Source organism: Mytilus edulis, chromosome 1, assembly GCF_963676685.1.
Source record: "Mytilus edulis chromosome 1, xbMytEdul2.2, whole genome shotgun sequence".
Classification (NCBI taxonomy): Eukaryota; Metazoa; Mollusca; class Bivalvia; order Mytilida; family Mytilidae; genus Mytilus; species Mytilus edulis.
The window spans coordinates 15,624,183-15,644,675 of record NC_092344.1 but is presented as its reverse complement, the minus strand read 5'-3'; the positions used below and the strand labels follow the sequence as shown (position 1 = coordinate 15,644,675).

Here is a 20,493-nt window from a genome sequence, read left to right as displayed (position 1 = left end):
GTGTCTAAATATGATTTACAAATAACCAACATTATAACTGATCGCAGAATAAAAAGTATAGAATAGATTTTAAAAGGCATATTTTTACCAGTTTAGAGGATTCAGGCTTTGGGACCAACTTCTCAATAAAAGAAATTGACTAGTGTTCATAGAAGAAGTCTAATGGTCTTCACTATAATTTCACAAAATCATAATGACTCAATGTGGGTCTCATTGGGGTCTAAGCGTGACACGGGATTGCTGATTTTTTGTAAGCGTGACACGTGAAAGTCAAATTATTGTGTCGTGAAAACGGGAAATGAGGTCTAGCGGGACCTGGGAAATGACAAAAAAATGAGAATTGCTTACGTACATAGTGTAACAGTAAGCGGGATCCGGGATCCTTGATATAAGATCTATAAAAATGCCACTAGAGATATGATATACAAACAACATTACAGTTCAGTAAAAGTAAAATAAATATCAACATAACTTTTTGTTTCTATTACATATGAAAAGTTGATTTAAATTGATAGTAACATGTGGCTGTTTAGTTATCTTTAATTTGGAAGATTGGTCTGAACTTGTATATCTATACATTTCAAGGGAAACGATAAAACAAATCGGAAACGAAACATTTCCGTACCCGACATTGAAGTATGTACTAATTATTATAAAATAAAATCACTACAGTGCTTTAATCACATGAAACTTCAATATGAAATAAAGTTCGTGCTTTACATCGAAAAGAAAAATTGGATTTTGATCACGAAGCAGAGCACGAAGTCAGAACGAACGAATTTTGAACAAATCTAGTGATAAATCAGTGGCAAGACATTTCTTTAATTAAGAAGATGTTAGGAATCGGTAGTTTGTGGAATTTTATAAAGCGTCATAAACGAAAATTTATATTTGGAGGCATTCTTGCCGGAGGTAAACAATTTTGTTAATTCCATCATAACCCACATGGGTTTCTTACAATGGCCGGGCTTACTATCCATACGAACCCCCAAAAAACTAGGGGTTCGTATGGATAGTAAACCCGGCAATTGTAACAAACCCCTGTCTGCACAAACACATATTTTGATAGTCCGAGATTAGGGAGCTACCATTTAATTTTTATGGGGGGGCTAGGATGAAAAATTTTGTCCTGCATTTTTTTTTAGCTGTAATCTCTGTCCTGCCTTTTTATTTTTCACTCTGTTCGGTCCTGCCTTTTTTTTTTAGTTGATCCTCACTTTTTTTTACCTTAATTGTCGTCCTGACTTTTTTTTTTTGCAAGTGTCTCATCCTGCCTTTTTTTTTACTCTAAACTCCTGTCCTGCCTATTTTTTTCAAATTTCATCCTAGCCCCCCCATAAAAATCAAATGGTAGCTCCCTTACTCTGACCAGTGATATTGTTGTCTTTTTTCAAAACTACCTCTACCGTTTTTTATTGGGAAAAATGCATATTTTTTATTGAAATTGGGAAATTTGTATATTTTATTCTGAACACATCTCCGATTTTTTCCTGACCTTTGCTGTCTTTTTGCACTGTTTTTTTCATGTATGTTTTGGTTGTCAGACATTTTCAACCTGAAAGATACTTTCGGAGAGGGGAAAGAAACAGAAGCAATGATGGTACTTACAATGCATTGAAAACTACATGTGTTACAAACACCATGATGATTCTGATCAGAAAACCGGATCTCAAAAGTGCTTTCTAATATCAAAATGATAACATGAATACGATATTTACAAACATTACTACCAATGCCATCACTGTTTGGGGAAAATGTAAAACTTTTTGGGAGGAATTTTAAGCCATTTTTTTCAGTAATTGGGAATTTTCTCTAGGGGAAAAGGCCGAATTTCGGCTGTTATTTGAGCCAAACAATATCACTGCTGACGTCCAACGGCTGTTTTTCCAGACAAGCTTGGGCCGTGGGACGTCAGAGCTCGTCCCATATCAAAAAGTGGATATTTGCCCACCCAAAATAGATGCGCTGCTTCGTCGCTTCTGGTGCCGACTAACGGCCTTGGAATTATATAAATCGGGCATCAATCCTTTCATTTTTCATTTATCTTTTCATTTATGTAAGTTTCACCTACCTGCCAACTTTTATTTTTCCATATTTTAACAGTTTTCACAGAGATCCATCGATTTCTGCATTTTGACTTTCACTTTCAAATGGACGTCAAGTTACGAGAGAGTTTGTGGCCTCGAGACTCAAATATGCAAATTTTGTAGGAGATCGATGTTTAACATTTAGTAGCCAACCACGATTTTTCACCTCCTTTACAGGAGATCAGTATTAAGCATTTAGTTCTGACCACGTTACAATCGGAAGCTCTCGGACATTTAGATAACTTGCATCGTAAATGAACGAGGTGTTACATTATGGTCATTTGCATAAATCATCACTGTTTTCTCGTGGTCACGTGATAATCTTTGAAAATGAAAGGCAAAATGCAGAAATCGATGGGTCTCTGTGAAAACTGTTAAAATATGGAAAAATAAAGGTTGGCAGGTAGGTGAAACTTACATAAATGAAAAGATAAATGAAAAATGAACAGATTGATGCCCGATTTATATAATTCCAAGGCCGTCAGTCGGCACCAGAAGCGACGAAGCAGCGCATCTATTTTGGGTGGGCAAATATCCACTTTTTGATATGGGACGAGCTCTGACGTCCCACGGCCCCAGCTTGTCTGGCAAAACAGCCGTTGGACGTCAGAGTAATCTCGGACTAATATTTTGATAAAAGCCTCTGATTTTTACTGTGTCATTTTATACTAATATGAGGCAGGCATTACCTGTGAATGGGGACGAAGTCTGTATGAATTATTTTGTTTGTAACTTACATATGTGTTCAAAAAAAGAAACGGAAATACCGTAACGTTTCCGATTTTGGTTCTGTTGTTAGGGATTTTACTTGTGACGTTATTTAAGTTATGATGTCATGTTCAATGTGAACAAAGAAATGCAATGCATCAGGTAACGTTAATTCATATCAAAGACGAAGAATTATTATAAATGAAATATTGGTATTGTGTTCCTTGAGTTCCTATATGTCGTAGATGTAGATGTACTAGACTACTCAAAGTCTCACGACAAAGAGACCGGAAGAAGGAAGTTGATTTCTGCGTTCTGCTGGAATTAAATAAAGCGACAAAAAAAATTTGAACGATTTTGAGTTCATTAGTACAATGAAAATTTCGGGAAATTTTCCCAATTTTTTAATTTTTTTTATTTATTTATTTTTCTACTGTATTAGGCCTAGGGGACTTTCATCCTCATATAATACCATAGTTACTAAGCCTTAGCAATGGTAAATAATGTCATGACATTTCATGTCTTAAAAATTAAAGCTCGTCCTGATTTCTGGGCCCAGAGGAAGAGCAATAGACAACTTGTGTGTTCGTTGCATCCTGTCAAAACCTTTGGTTTTAGTGAACCACATTCATGTGTTTAGGGGCATCATCACTTAGAGTTATTGGTTGAACAAATGATAATACTATATTGAACAAATTATTTTGCATAATGACGATGAGAAAAACGCTTGATGAATTTTAAAACAGTAGGGATACAGGCAAACACCTCTAGGCCAAAAATAAAATATTGTTTGTTTCCCCTCCCCTGACCGACCCGGTAAAATCACTGCGACCCGAAATTTTTTATTGGCCATTCTTTTCCACTACTTTTTTTTTTGCTGGTTATTGGTGATATCTTTCCGATGCTGTAGTCAACGAGTGTTGGGTTTTGGTGATACCTTTCCGATGCTGTAGTCAACGAGCGTTTTAAATCAAGGTATTTTTGCATTGAAGCGTCTACATGATTCGGAATCAAGGAAAACAAACAAAATGCTATGCCACACGATTTGTTTGTGTGCGAGGGTGATCTTTTTTGAAAATAAAAAAAAAACCTGAAGCGTCTTTCAACCTGCTGAGTGAATCTTGATTTGCTTTGTGTCCAACCTCTGTTCCTGGTTAAAGGATAAAATCTTAAAGACTTTGAGTAAAAATGGTCTGACTCGTGCTTTAAAATCTATCTACTTTGTCTTTGAACAGGTTGTGCACAAGTCAGGAAATGTGGGATACATGTGTTCCCTGCTTTCAGGGAACGTCCCTGGTATATGGTGTAAAAAAAACAAAGTTTAAATGGGATTTCCTTTTTCAATTTATGGCATGAAAATTACAAAAGGGCACGTTTTAACAATATAGCTGCATCAGTAGAATTCATAAATACTTATTAAAGTATTTTAGGAAATACAAAACATGAATATAAAGTGAAGCCTTGTTTCTTCTAGAACTCGAAAAAAACATACAAATCTTTGTTTAGGAATCAATTCACCAAGCTGCATGATCCAGGTGTAACTGAACATAACTGAATTATTTTAGTTAGTTTAAACAGAATATATTTATAGTGGACTGGGAAACAAGTTTTGCAACTTATATTAATCCCTTTCCACTTTGCGGAATTATGTTCACTTCTATTGAAAATTTTTATTCATTGAATTTTAATTCCCAAGTGATTAACATACATGTATCTTTTTGTCATCTTTTAAAACTAAACTAAGTTTTACTGTGCATATTTCTATGTGTATCTTATTCTACATTGGCTAGAGGTACATGTATAGGGGTAGAGTTGAGATCTCAAAAACATGTTTAAAACCTGCCGCATTTTTGCACCTGTCTCAAGTCGTGAGCTTCTGGCATTTGTTAGTCTTGTATTTTTTAATTTAAGTTCATTTATATGTTTTGGAGTTTAGTGTGACATCCATTTTCTCTGAAATAATATACAATTTTATTTTGGGCCAGCTGACGACCACCTTCGGCGAAAAGATTTTCTCGCTATGTTGAAGACCAAATTGGTGGTCTTCGACTGTTGTCTGCTCTATGGTCAGGTTGTTGTCTCTTTGACATGTTCCCCATTTCCAGTCTCAATTTTATTTAAGAAATACAAATGTAATCAGAAGACATACATGTATTTAGAATATTTTTAGAATCATTTTTTTTTTTTAAATCCTTTGCCACTAAACTGTTGCTAAAAAAACAGGAGTTGGAAACTGTTTTATACCTTGAATAACCACTTCCTGAAGTCAGGAGGGAGGGAGAGATTTTATTAACTAGACATTAATGATTAACATCAGGTAAAAAAAAATCAGTATTTGTGTAAAGTGTTTTCTGCTTGAGGAAAAAGAGTAGTGAGATAGGAATATTTGTTTTTGTTGACTATTATTTTTTTCACTTGAGTATAAAACTTTAATTAAGCTAGGCACATTTTGGGGCATTACTAAAAAGGCTCAAGGGAAACCCTGAACACAGCTATTTTATATTTTGGCCAAAGTCAAACGCTTATATATCTTTTACTTGCATTGCTCAAAGCAAAAAACTAACTTAGGAATACTGTTACTAAATAATTAAAAAAAAGTAAGACTGCCTCGACCTGAAATGTTTTACTTTTTTGTTCAAGACAAAGTTGGAACATTTTGCAGAGTTTTTGTACACGTTGTAAGTGGAGGATTTCCAAAAGATCCTGTATCTATATCAGTTCTAAACAGTTTTTCATATTTTGTTATTTAGTTCTGTACCTAAAATAGAGAAATCAGATATAGAGAAAAATCCCTCCTCAATAAAACACTTCTGATGTCCACCATAGTTTCTACAAAATATGAATTGATGATCTGGACTGTGAATTGCCTTTTAATTGTGTTTTAGGTGGATCATATTTTTACAAATATTTGCAAGAAAAAGTTAAAGAAATACAAGAAAAGGAAGCTTCAGAATGTTTAGCCCATGCAAGGTAAATTTACAAAGCAAGGTATCGAACTATATTTTTATACGCCCGTCAAAATTTTGACGGGACGTATTATGGTATACAAATGTCCGTCCGTCTGTCCGTCCGTCCGTCCGTCTGTCCGTCTGTCCGGCGTAAACATGTCGCACCGTAACTTGAGAACGACTTATCCAAATTTCATGAAACTTAATAGAGTTGTTTCTTATGATGGTCAAATGATCTGTATACTTTTTGGTGAAAATAAGATTTAAACTTTTTGAGTTACGGCACTTTGTAACTAAAACAGGGGTGTGTTTTTTTTCACATGTCGCACCGTATCTCAAAAACAATTCTTGATTTTGGCTTAAAACTTTAAACACTTCTTAGTTATATTAATCTTAATATCTGTATACTTTTTGGTGATGATTCAAAATTTCATTTTTGAGTTTTTGAGTATTTTGTAAAAAAGGGGAGGTTTTTTTTACATGTCACGCCGTATCTCAAAAACGATTTATGATTATTGCTTAAAACTTTACACACTTCTTTGTTATATTAATCTTAATATCTGTATACTTTTTGATGATGATTCAAATTCATTCTTGAGTTATTGAGTATTTTGTAAAAAAGGGGGAGGGTTTTTTTACATGTCGTGCCGTATCTCAAAAACGATTTATGATTATTGCTTAAAACTTTACACACTTCTTTGTTATATTAATCTAAAGATCTGTATACTTTTTGGTGATGACTCAAAATTTTATTTTTGAGTTATTGAGTATTTTGTAAACAAGGGGATGGTTTTGTTTACATGTCGCGCCGTATCTCAAAAACAATTTATGATTATTGCTTGAAACTGTACACACTTCTTTGTTATACTAATTTAAAGATCTGTATACTTTTTGGTTTGATTCAAAATTTTATTTTAGTGATATTTGTAATAAAAAAAACAGGGTGGGGGGTTTTTCACATGTCCCGCCGTGTCTCAAAAACAATAAATGGTTATTGCTTAAAACTTTCTCAGAAACTATTTATGATTATTGCATAAAACTTCCACACAAGACGTCGGGCGTATCATGTGCTCATGGCGCAGCTGTTTATTAAGGTTTATGTGACAATATAAAGCATAACTTTATCTTAATTTTCTATTGAGCCATCAAAGATTTCTCTTGTCAAGTCTACTGTCTTATTTGTTTCTGGTTTAGAGTTTCATATATTTATAATTGTCAATTTGGAACTGCAGCGATTAAAAACCATGCAGAACTAGAATTATATGAATAAAAGGAGATATTTTGTATACATCAATGAGACAGCAACCTGACAGCACAAAAATACATCAAGAGAGGTTTACAAACAAGTGTTATCAAGGACAATGCCATATTTAAAGGTCTTAATTATCTTGTCATGAAAAAACATGAATGAATTTAACAGACTATAAAAACTTTGTCATTCGTCTTAACTGTCTAATTGCTTCCCTTAATGCAATGCATGTTCAACAGTTTAGTTGTTAGTACTGAACAACTATGAGCTTCATACCAATTTTTTGGGGTTGATGGGGTGTACAAATGTAATTTCGTTATCATGGTTATTCCCTCAAATTGGATTACTGTGTGATTATTATTCATTGGATATCAATTTTCGTGGATTTCATGGGAACAGGGAAACCACAAAATTAAATGTTTAACAAATAGCTAATTTTCTATAGCCTTGTAAGCAGATTTCAGCAAAACCAAGAAATCAAATATCCACCAACAGGCAAGTATTTCTTAATCCTCGAAAAATTGGTACCCACGAAAATAAATGAATCCACAGTATTCCCTTATGTATAATTCATTTTACAGAAAACAGCACCATTTTGACAGTAACCAGAGAACTTGTAATATGACAGGTTAGTATCATTTTATCCAATTGATTATACAAATCTATATAGACCTTTCTTTATATAGTTGTATAAGTATAGAAGTACAGTAATAAGTTACTTAAAAATGCGAAAAAGAGATATAATTTGGTGAATCAAAACATAATTCATGGGGTATCTTTCTAATGGCCAGTGAGTTTTTCATGAATATTCTGAATGGAACCATTTACACAATAAATCATATAAAAAAAATTCTGAAAGGTAATAAATTTCTTTAAAATCATAAGAGGAATTGGGTAATTTTTGTATTTATCAGATCAATTCAGTTGTTTCAGTGTTATACTGTGGATTCATTTATTTTCATTGTACCAATTTTCGTTGATTCCGGAAACCTTGCATTTTTGTGGATATGCCAAAGTCTGGATACAACTTTATGTAAATTTGTATTTCTTGAACATTTAAATTTGGGCTTCACCTGTACCAACTAAACCTATGAAAATTGTTATCCAACGAATAATAATGAATCCACAATATTCAAAATGAAATTTGAGAATGTTTTCAATGGAATGAAGATTGATAGAATTTCATTTCTTAATAAGTTGTTTTGACCAAACTAGATCACAGAAATTTGACGACACTTCTAGAGATTATTGATTTTCTGTTTCAGTTTTATCCATGGTGTCTACGCTTCGTGAGGCATTGATAAAAACATTTAACACTGAAGAAATAACAGAGCTATTGAAAAATAAGTAAGTAGAATTACATTATTGTGTACATTGTGATGTTTATTCTTTTAAGACCAATCATTTTGATTTTGCTTTCGATGATGATCAAGAAAGCTAGGCAAAGACATAGGTTTCCTGGCATTGGTGGCTTCAACAATTGTTAAACGTTTTCGAATGAGTCAGAGTTGCAAAGGCAAGATATATCTGTGATTACATTTTGGAATTGAGACTCTTAAAGAAACAATTCAGGTTTTACGAATATACAGTCTTAGTGCATTTCTTGGTCATGATATAAACATTTCGAAGGTCAACAGCATAGTTACACAACATGTTTATTTTTTAAAAATTGCATACCAAACAAAAAATCAGAATTCAAAATGGTAGCTTTTTCAGTTATGTAGTGGTAGAACGTGGAATTTACCCTTTTAAAATATTGACAGTTATTAGAATTCACCCTCAATAAACTTATTTTGATGGCCAGTCATCATGTGATAGCTTCAATTAGTTTCATTTAAAGTTTCATAATATTTCATTTCAAACTTTTAAGTGGAATGAAACTATTTTATCAAAGTCAAACAATGCTTTTTTATTCAATTTTATGTATCAAGAAATGAAAATTATTATAATTATAATAAGGTATAATACCCTCCTTTCTAAGTAGTCTAGTCCTACAGACAGATAGATTGGTTATCTGTAGAACTAGTCTACTCTTAAAGGATGGTAGTTTACCTAACCTAATACTGACTTCACAGTTCAGCTAGCATGCAAGCTAACTATTTTTTTTTAATATTACCTTTACCTTCACACTCAAATGCCATCAGCTGTAAATATTGTTTAACAACTAGTGTTAATCTAAGCAATTTTCTGTATGCCATTCCAATTACCAAAAAGAATGAAAAACATTTTTTCAAACAGTTATCTTCGGTTATTAAAATATACTTTATTATGGAAAAATACATGCTTTTCATTTTTCAGCCCAGAAAATAAATTACAGTTATGGGAAGACTTGAAAATAATGAGTAAGTAGATTTAGTATTGAAAAGTTTACAAATTCTAAATTCATATGAATGCATTATACAAAATTAGTTGGTATGAAATCATTAAACAGAAACATATTACTTCTAACATGTACAGATTACTTCACAGATGAGCCAAACCTGCAAATAAAAAAAAAAAAAAAAAAGAATACCGAATTATTAATAAAGAGCAGATGAATTTGATGTTTCTTCTTTTAAAATGAAATTTTAGTTACATATTTATATTGATATAGACAAAGATTACAATTAACTCTCAATTCTTTCACATTGTAAGCATATGTTTTTTCAATTTTTCTTAATATATTGAACCTGTTTTTCTATCAATGTTGTTTTAGGTTTTGCCAGAACTGTCAGTATTGTATATAGTTGTAGTATCATGGCCTTACTTCTACGAGTCCAGTTAAATGTGATCGGTGGTTATATGTTCATAGACAGTATGCATCAACAAAATGGAAAAGTAAGTTTCTTTTGACATTTAGATTTTGACTGAGGTTAAAATATTATTTCTTTGAATGTTGAGGTATAATTCTGTGCCAATGTGCTGTTGTCTTCTTGTCAGATTTCTGCATATTCTTTGATATGATCTTTCTCAAGTTGAAAGTGTGTCAAATTGTTTGAAGAAATTGTCATATTGTGAAGAAAGCAAATTCAACTGTCCATTGTGGAGGAGCACCACCCTTAAATAGCATGTGATGATCCCTAATAGTTATAGTGGTATAAATGCCAATGAGACAACTCTCCATCCAAGTAACAATTTATAAAAGTAAACCGTTTCTTATTCATGAAATGCAGTATGTAAAAAAATGCTTATTGGAAGAAAAAGGAATGTATTAAAAGAAGATTAATATGCTTGGTTTTTAATTGTAGACTGAAAAAATATTAATATCTAAAGAACTTCAACAGAAATATTTATCAGATATTCAGCATTTCTTCAGCACAGGTTAGTTAATGATGTTATGCTTATTACCACAGAATAAAGATCCAGTTTGAATTTTGATGGCATCAGTATGACTGTTCTACAGTTATTCCCCTTTACAAATAAAAAAATGCTGAATTTTTTATTTCCATTCTCTTTGTTAAGTTTGCCTCAACCAAATGTTATGAAACTTATACACAACTCTTAGAACAACAACATAATATATTTTCTTTTAGTTAAACATCTATTTCTTAAGAAAATTTCATAAACATCTACTTCTTAAGAAAATTTCACAAACATCTATTTCTCAAGAAAATTTCATAAGCATCTATTTCTTAAGACAATTCAAATTTAAAAAAAACAAAACCAATATATATTACTTTACAGGATTAACAGAATTGACAGAAACAGTGCAGCATGTTGTTAGAAAGGAAATATTAAGGTAGGTTTATTCACTATTCAGCCATAGGGAAACTTCATTACAGTGCTAATGCTCATTGCTTTATTGGTTTTTTTTTTTAAATTCATGGATTCAACATTGTGTTCTTTAAATTGATTGACAAGTCAATCAAGGGCAAGTTATAACTTTTTCTTAATTGAAATAATTTAGATCTTCTACAAAAAAGTTATGTGTTTAATTATACATCTACAACAAATAGAAGATTTTAATGACGTTGACTGGCTATACAGCCCTTGCACGGTCAGTTTCATGTATCACAGTTCATGAAAAAAAAAGAAGGATTTTTTGCATAAAAAAAGAGTGACAAAAATGATCATATTTTACACATTTTACACTATATTAGAAACTGTTGCCTTCTTTTCATAGTAATTATACTCTTCTCAGTAAAGTAGAATATTGAACACGTGCAAATAGAAAAAAAGAATTTGTAGATTTCTTTGATAAGTTTATTTTTCATCAGACATGGGAGATAACTCTTGTTTTTTTTTATTTACGTCTTGTCATAAAGATATGCATTTACCTTTGTTTTGATAGTATTTGTTGTTGTTATAATTTCTCTTTGTGATTTAAAAACAACACACTAGAAGATTTTTCTATTCCAGTATATCATTAAAAGAGAGATTAACGATAGATAATTTACAAGCCATACTCCAGCAGATTAGAGAGAGAATAGAAACCAGTCCAGATATATCTGACTTATCACCGACCTTTATCTTATGTAAATATATGGTACCTTGTATCCAGATCTCTCAGCAGGTAGGTTTAATTCAAAAATTCAAACTTCCATTTAGTGCCAAACAGCAAAAATTGCCAAAATAGCATCATTTGGTGGCGATATTAAGTTTACCATTTTTGTCTTTTTTTGTAGCCAAACAATGGCTCTTATCATACCCCCTCTTTTAGTAAAACATCTTTTGGTAGTATTTCCAGCTGAGTATTTCATATCAATATTTATAAAGAAATTTGGGGTTACTTTAAAGATTTTATATTTAGCCATATGCTTAAATATTTTTCATAAGTCTCTCGCTCAGGGATGAATTAGAAACAGTAATTTCAAATAAAACCATGTCTTAAGGGAGATAATTTATCTAATTTATGCTGATTAAGATACATAAGCTCTACTTTAATGTTAAACAGACATTTTATTTTAATTACAATACTAGATTAAGATGTCCAATCATATATTAAGTAACACCTTATAAATATATTCTGACACCATTTTATTTGTATTAAAGGATGATGATGCCATGTATGCTAGGCTTCATACAGAAACTAAAGATATAATAGAAAGGTATGTCAAATTAATTCCCCCTTTGTTAGATACTCTTGTAATTTGTGCTGTGTTTATAATTTTTTATTGTTATTGCAAGTGCCCATTTAGAAAAACCAAATTTTACTTTTTCATGAAAATAATAGAAATATTGTGCAGATTACATGAACAGTTGGAAAAATTTCATTGACAGCGAATTTGTATTTATCCTGCAAATCAACCTTTCTTATATACTAAACAGGAGTACAGATAACATTACGTGTAAACTTATACTAGATGTATATATTCTCCTTTTATCCTGCTTTTGTTGCGAGATAACAGTTCAATTTGGAGTCCTCATTACGATCCAGGTTTAGGTCATTTGATTTCATTCAAAAACAAATTGGGATGGGAAAAAATGTACAAAATGAATTGCAGGATAAAAAAATAACAGTTTTTTATTCGGCTTGAATCAGGAGTAATAGCTGGCTGAAACTTGCATTACACCTGTTTCTTAGCCTGGAACAAATACAGCTGATACTTAAGGATGTTCGCTTGTCTTGTTTTAGAATTTCTGTCAGATTTTCAGAATCCTCCTGTTTTATCCATTTGAATCCCTTAAAAAAAATTGCCCATTTTTCTTTCTATAAATCTTTTACATATATGATTATAAGCCATCTGTAAAAGTCTTATAAAATCTTTGTTATTTTTTAATAGTTTTTGAGAACTTAAACTTGTCAATGATAAAGCTATGAAAAATCAAGAGAGAGCATTTTCCCACCAAAACTTCATTGGCTAATATCTCGAAAACAAGCGCACAGACCTATATATTTTTTTAGCTCTTTTGGTTCCTTTATTAATCCCCTATCAATACATAATGATGTTATGAAAAGCTTGTTATTTTGAAATTGAGTAGCGAACTTCCTTAAGGACTTTATAAACACTTAAGAAACAATGTCAGATTCAGAACATGATAGTTATAAGAAAATGTGGTATGAGTGTCTTTGAGACAACTCTCCATCCAAGTAACAATTTGTAAGAGTAAACCATTATAGGTCAAAGAACGGCCTCCAACATGAAGCCTTTGCTCACACCAAACGGCTCTAAAAAGGCCCTCAAATATGACTAATGTAAAACCATTAAAACAGGAAAACCAACAATCTAATCTATATGTATACGAGAAACAAGAAACACTTATGAACTACAAATGACAACCACTAACAAACTTACAACTACATATTTTGTCATATACCCTTCACAATTGAAATCCTGCAACACAAGAACTACTGATATTTGTTTAACAAATATCACAGAGTTTTTTTATCAGTTTATTTCTGTATTCATATTTTAAATAAATTTGTGTAGATAATTATTTTAAAAATGATAATTCAAACACCTCATGATAAGTAATAATAAACGATTAGATATTGATAGAATATGAAATTTTTTTTGAGGAAAACTTTCATCATTGAGAAAATGCCTATATATTTACAGTGCTGACTTCCATAGTGTATTAAAGTTATGTTTAGACAGAGGGTTTGCCAAATTACTAGACAGTTTAGCTGACCATTACAAACACATGTTAGAAGATCAACATAGACAGAAGTAAGTAAAACTCTAGACTTCAAACATATCTCAATACCAATAGGTTTAATACTGAAATGACAAATTTGCTACAGACAGTTGCTTGTAACATATTTCTTTTTATTACCTATATATAATATTACAGAGATAAAATGAAGTACTGCTACTAGTTGATTAAGATTTAATGAAAAGTAATTTGTCTTTATTGGTTTACTTATAGAAATTTTTGAATAAAACAAAAACCATTATTTTTATGCCCCATTTATGGACAATATGTTTTATAGTCTGTGCATCCATCCGTCTGTTCCTTCGTCTGTCCATCTGTTTGTTCGTCTGTCTGTCCGTTTGTCCCGTTTCAGGTTAAAGTTTTGGTTATAGTTTTTGGTTGAGGTAGGTTTTGATGAAGTTGAAGTCCGATCAACTTTTAACTTAGCAAACATGTTCCCTATGATATGATCTTTCTAATTTTAATATTAAATTAGAGATTTTATCCCATTTTCACGGTCCGCTGAACATAGAAATTGATAATGCGGATGGGGCATCAGTATACTTGGGACACAATCTTGTTTACTATCAATTTTTTATGTTTTTAGCTCACCTGGCCAAAAGGCCAAGTGAGCTTTTCTCATCACTTGGCGTCCGGTGTCCGTCGTCGTCCTTCGTCGTCGTCGTCCGTCGTCGTCCTGCGTTAACTTTTACAAAAATCTTCTCCTCTGAAACTACTGGGCCAAATTTAACCAAACTTGGCCACAATCATCATTGGGGTATCTAGTTTAAAAAATGTGTCCGGTGACCCGGCCAACCAACCAAGATGGCCGCCATGGCTAAAAATAGAACATAGGGGTAAAATGCAGTTTTTGGCTTATAACTCAAAAACCAAAGCATTTAGAGCAAATCTGACTGGGGTATTATTGTTCATCAGGTCAAGATCTATCTGCCCTGAAATTTGCAGATGAATCGGATATTTCGTTGTTGGGTTGCTGCCCCTGAAATGGTAATTTTAAGGAAATTTTGCTGTTTTTGGTTATTATCTTGAATATTATTATAGATAGAGATAAACTGTAAACAGCAATAATGTTAAGCAAAGTAAGATCTACAAATAAGTCAACATGACCAAAATGGTCAGTTGACTACTTTAGGAGTTATTGCCCTTTATAGTCAATTTTTAACCATTTTTTCGTAAATCTTAGTAATCTTTTAGAAAAATCTTCTCCTCTGAAACTACTGGGCCAAATTTAACCAAACTTGGCCATAATCATCATTGGGGTATCTAGTTAAAAAAATGTGTCCGATGCCCCGCCCAACCAACCAAGATGGCCGCCATGGCTAAAAATAGAACATAGGGGTAAAATGCAGTTTTTGGCTTATAACTCAAAAACCAAAGCATTTAGAGCAAATCTGACATGGGGGTAAAATTGTTGATCAGGTCAAAATCTATCTGCCCTGAAATTTTCAGATGAATCGGACATTTCGTTGTTGGGTTGCTGCCCCTGAAATGGTAATTTTAAAGAAATTTTGCTGTTTTTGGTTATTATCTTGAATATTATTATAGATAGAGATAAACTGTAAACAGCAATAATGTTCAGCAAAGTAAGATCTACAAATAAGTCAACATGACCAAAATGGTCAGTTGACCACTTTAGGAGTTATTGCCCTTTATAGTCAATTTTTAACCATTTTTCGTAAATCTTAGTAATCTTTTAGAAAAATCTTCTCCTCTGAAACTACTGGGCCAAATTTAACCAAACTTAGCCATAATCATCATTGGGGTATCTAGTTATAAAAATGTGTCCAGTAACTCGGCCAACAAACCAAGATGGCCGCCATGGCTAAAAATAGAACATGGGGGTAAAATGCAGTTTTTGACTTATAACTCAAAAACCAAAGCATTTAGAGCTAATCTGAGAGGAAGTAAAATTGTTGATCAGGTCATGATCTATCTGCCCTGGAATTTTCAGATGAATCGGATAATCGGTTGTTAGGTTGCTGCCCCTGAATTGGTAATTTTGAGGACATTTTGCTGTTTTTTTGTTATTATCTTGAATATTATTATAGATAGAGATAAACTGTAAACAGCAATAATGTACAGCAAAGTAAGAACTAAAAATAAGTCAGTATGACCAAAATAGTCAATTGACCCACTAAGGAGTTATTGCCCTTCATAGTCAATTTTTAACAATTTTCTTAAAATTTGAAGATTTTCAATAACATTTTCCACAGAAAGTACTGTTATAGATAGAGATAATTGTAAGCAGCAAGAATGTTTAGTAAAGTAATATCTACAAACACATCACCATCACCAAAACACAATTTTGTCATGAATCCATCTGTGTCCATTGTTTAATATTCACATAGACCAAGGTGAGCGACACAGGCTCTTTAGAGCCTCTAGTTTATTTCAGTTTCCATGAAGTGGCATTGCCAATGGCCAAATTAATTCCTATAGTCAGTGGATTGTTATATAAACTGTGTAGTGATGCTCCTAATCCATTAATACAGGTAAGTTTTCATAAACCATAGGTTTTCAATTCATATCATTCATACTTTTTCAACAGAAATTATATTTCTAGATAGTACTAAAACCACATTTAGAGGATAGCAGATTTAAAAGTTTTTTATTTTTTTTGTTCAATCGTATCCTAAAAAAGTTTGGTAGGGAAGAAAATTAGGCTCTCACACAGTTCTCACCTGGGTTGAGTTCAATATTGTAGCTGCTACGTAGCTACTATCCATATTTACATGTATGTAACATCTTGTCTATAGCTACACGTTCAATAGTCAAAATCTATGAAGCACTACGTAGCCGCTACGATATTGAACGCAACCCTGGTTTTAATTTAACTAATGTAAAAGATTTACGTAGGCAATAACTTAGTCCATATATAAGGGCTGAATCTACTGATAGTATATTGATGGAGGAGTTATAGCCCTTGAAAATAAAAAATCAACTTTGCAAGCACTTTTTTACCTTCTTTTATAGTTATGTCAAAAGAGTAAAATGAGAAAAATATGCAGACAAAATTCCAGACAAAATTCGAAAGTAGCATTGATAGTAACTTTTTATTGGAGTTTTGCATTTGAAATGTAAATAATTTGAAAAATGATGACATCCCAACAGAATAGCAGAAAACAGCACAAGGCCACCAATGAATCTTCAAGAAAATCCTGCACCAGGACGTCACACTAAACTTAAAACATATAACTGATTTTTTTTTTAAACAAGGCCGGGTTACACATATTTTGTATAACAGCAATACCCAATATAAAAGTATTCATACATTGTTTTATTTTACTTTTTGTAGGAAATTTTATTGTTAGAACCAACAAAGACTTTTGCTGCCAATATTTATGAAGCTTTTAGTGAACAACAGACAGACCAGCTTGCAATATAACCGTACGCCTGTAATAAACAATATTGTCTCTAATTTGTCACATAAACTATTTTATAAAGAGAGGAAAAATGTACACGTTTGGGTCTTTTGGTTGGTGGAAATTTTTAAGAATGATATAAAACTGATCAAGATCTAGTGTCAAAATAAAGGGTTCAATTAAGAATTGAATGCTTCTTTTTGTAACTTCATTTATGTGTAAAAGCGTTGACCGAAGTACATTTTGTTTGAAGCGTGGAAGCCCTTCATACTAAAAATGTGCACACGGCCAAGGTTTTACAACCCTATGAAGTTACAAAAAGAAGCATTCAATACTTATAATTGCATTTTTTTAGCAATGATCATGAAAACAGGAATTTTATTATTGTTTTATTTAATTCACCTGTGCACTTTATTGTGGGTCCACATGTTATCATGAATGAAAAGTTTTATTGAGCAATGCAATTGCTTACGGAATAACACGTGATGTGCAGTTAGCCAATCAGAATAAAGTATCATAATGAAACATACATCTAATGTAATTATTGGTATGTAATGATTAACTGTGGCTTGATATACTGTTGACTCATTATTTTTATTGGACACCAATTCTTGTGGATTTTGTGGGTACTTATGAACCACAAAATTATTTGTTAGATAAATAATAAATTTCCAAAACTGTGGATTCATTTATTTTCATGGGTATCAAATTTAGTGGATCTAGGACAACTTCCATTTTCGTTGATATTTTGATCTAGTGGTTTTGCCAATCATTAAATACAAAGCCTGTAAAAAATTTGTAATTTGTTGAACATTTAAATTTTTGGTTTACCTGTACCCCCAAACAAACAAAAATGGTATCCAACAAATAAAAATGATTCCACAGTAGGTTTGTAAACAGATTTCAACAAAACCATGAAATTAAACATCCACGAAGATGTATGGTTTTCTTCATCCATTAAAATAGAACCCATAAAAATAATTCTGACCTTAAATCTGACCTATTCCTTTAAACCTGTTAAGTTTGTTTTATTTATGATTATTATTATTACCATTATTGATTATGTATATATTGTAAATCACCAAGATCATGCCATCTTGACTGTAATGATGAAAAAACTAAATGAAATAAAATTTTATATCTTTTTAAATTGTTTGCTTTAATATGACCTTTAATTGATTGAGACAATCATTGTACCAGTACACAAACCTTTAATAATAGAAAACACTTTTCAATATTCTTGTATACAGATAATCTTAGTAAATGAAAGAAGTCTTATTTTGACTTACTCACACTTCTGTTATTGGGTCAACTGACTGAAAGATCCAGTGCTTGTTATGAGTTATACAATGGACAAATTTTGATGAAGTTTACATCGAAGGCTATCTCAGAAAGGTATTGGAAGAGTGCAGACCAACTATTTTTACTGGAAATAGAAATATATATGGAAAGTAACATTGTTAGCTCCAGTCATGCTTCAATGATTCCCTATATAATCAACCAAATTTTTCCTACGAAAAGGGGGGGAGGGGGCTGGGCCCCCTGGATTCGCCTATGATTAATGTGAATTAGTCAATAATCCACCAACACAAAAACAAAAATCCAACAAAGTCATGCTCATCTTCCATGCCAAGGAAAGTGGTAACAAAAACTGATTTGTTTGCCATCAATCCTTATACCTTTAAAGAACAAAACATGCTATATAATAAGAACAATCACTGACAAAGTTCTGTACAGTATAAAACGACTGACCAAGGACATGCACACATTCCTGTTATTTGATACTTTGAATTAAGGTGAATGCTTAGCAAGACGGCACATACAACATTATGATTTCAGTATTTTAAAATGAGGGTAAGCAAATTGTTTGTATTTGTAAGTATTTGATTCATTTGTTTTCCCAGCATAGAATGCAATTTCTCATCTAGCTAGAGTATCTTGAACTGTTGGTGAGGTGCAATGGTTGCTCTTCGTTGAAGATCTTACTGTGACATATTGTGCCTTTTCTCTGAGTTTTGTCTCGTTATTTTCTGTTATATGTCCTGATTTAATACACTTAATTCTTTCTCTCCCTTTTAACAAAGTTTGTTTGTTATGCTGTATGGAGGCTGTAGAAAGTTTTCCTGGTCTGGAGCCATAAACTCTAATATTTCTCACAGTTTTGGAATTAATTTCTATTATATGTACTTACACACCTTTTTAATTCATTCTTATTTTGCCCATTGTGTGACATATTACCGTCACTTTCTGACACTTTCCTAAAAAATCTTCTCAGAAACCAGTGGACCCTTTTTACCAAACTGAGTGGTTTATAAAAGACTAAGTTTGGATGCAACATCATTGTAAAGTATTTCACTGGCCCATTTTTGTCAATATTTATCCATATTATACAGGGGTTCTCAATATGAACACAACTAAGGAAATTATCTTCTACTTTTATTAAGAGTGAGTCATGTATGTAAAAAATGTAAAAAATATATTCTTTCTTTGTAAACAATTCTATATAAACATTTATCACAGAGTACAATAGGACGGTATGATTCTTTACAACAAAGCTGTGAAAATCACTAAATAAATTATATTGTTATATTTACAATTATTTACAGCATAATACTTCATAAATCACCATAGCAACAAAGATTAAAAAAAAAGAAATAAATAGAAAGTTAAAATAAATATAAATCTAATATGATTGATAAGTAACAATTGTTAAATTAAAAAAATATACCAAAGTTAACGGCATCATACAATTTTCATACTTTAATTTGATAGCCAAGCATAATTTAATCTTTGATGTTTGAAGAAATGTAAAACCAAGATTCAGGTAAAATAAACAGAATGGAAAGGAAATATGTACTTTTTAAGAAAAGTACTATTGAAACAGAACTCATGTCCCAATCTTTCTTAATAAGATATGTTACAAATTAGATATCAATTTGCTTGAACTATAAAATTTGAGCTTATTTTGATCAAAAGTTTGCGCATTTTGTTGGCATATCATTGAATAAACAGACTAGCATTGAGCGATGAAATATATGTATGAGAAATATAGTTTATCTGATCTACCCTTAACCAAAGGGGAAATAATAACTAACCTCCAATATAATTATTTTCACTTTATTATTAGTTAACGGGGCCTCAAGTCTACTACATGAAATAAATACTAAATATAGAATGACAGCATTTCAATGTTATTGAAAAATATTAAAGTTAAAAGATCACTTGAACTAATGTAATAATTTATGCCTACAAGCATGTAGAAAGTCAAACTAGACTAGAAAATCTAAAATAATTACTCCAAATCATTGTCATGGCAACATGAAACTGTAAACCAATCAAATTCACTAGATATGTCAAGTACCAGTTATAATTTTGTCTCAGATTGGGTTAAGAACATGTTATTGGTTTACAATAATACAATATAATTACATCACAATCTTATGATTTCCCACATTTATTAAAAACACATTTTAAAAATATTTACAGTGAATATACATTAGTTTGAAAGACTTTGATTTGGCATTAAAATGCTACAATTTATATACAAGATAGAACCATCTAAG

The 20,493-nt window shown here is 31.7% G+C and overlaps 1 protein-coding gene across 1 annotated transcript; it reads left to right on the top strand.

Moving 5' to 3' along the window:
* Positions 1–690: 690 nt before the first annotated feature.
* On the top strand, positions 691–18,080 carry LOC139511145 (peroxisomal biogenesis factor 3-like). The gene is made up of 13 exons (XM_071297720.1): positions 691–912; positions 5,681–5,765; positions 7,574–7,620; positions 8,258–8,339; positions 9,291–9,334; positions 9,688–9,809; positions 10,220–10,292; positions 10,656–10,710; positions 11,331–11,484; positions 11,964–12,019; positions 13,472–13,582; positions 15,964–16,060; positions 16,864–18,080. Exons 1-13 carry the CDS (start codon positions 834–836, stop codon positions 16,951–16,953), a joined length of 1,095 nt encoding a protein of 364 aa, XP_071153821.1. The 5' UTR covers positions 691–833; the 3' UTR covers positions 16,954–18,080.
* The last annotated feature ends 2,413 nt before the right edge of the window (positions 18,081–20,493 follow it).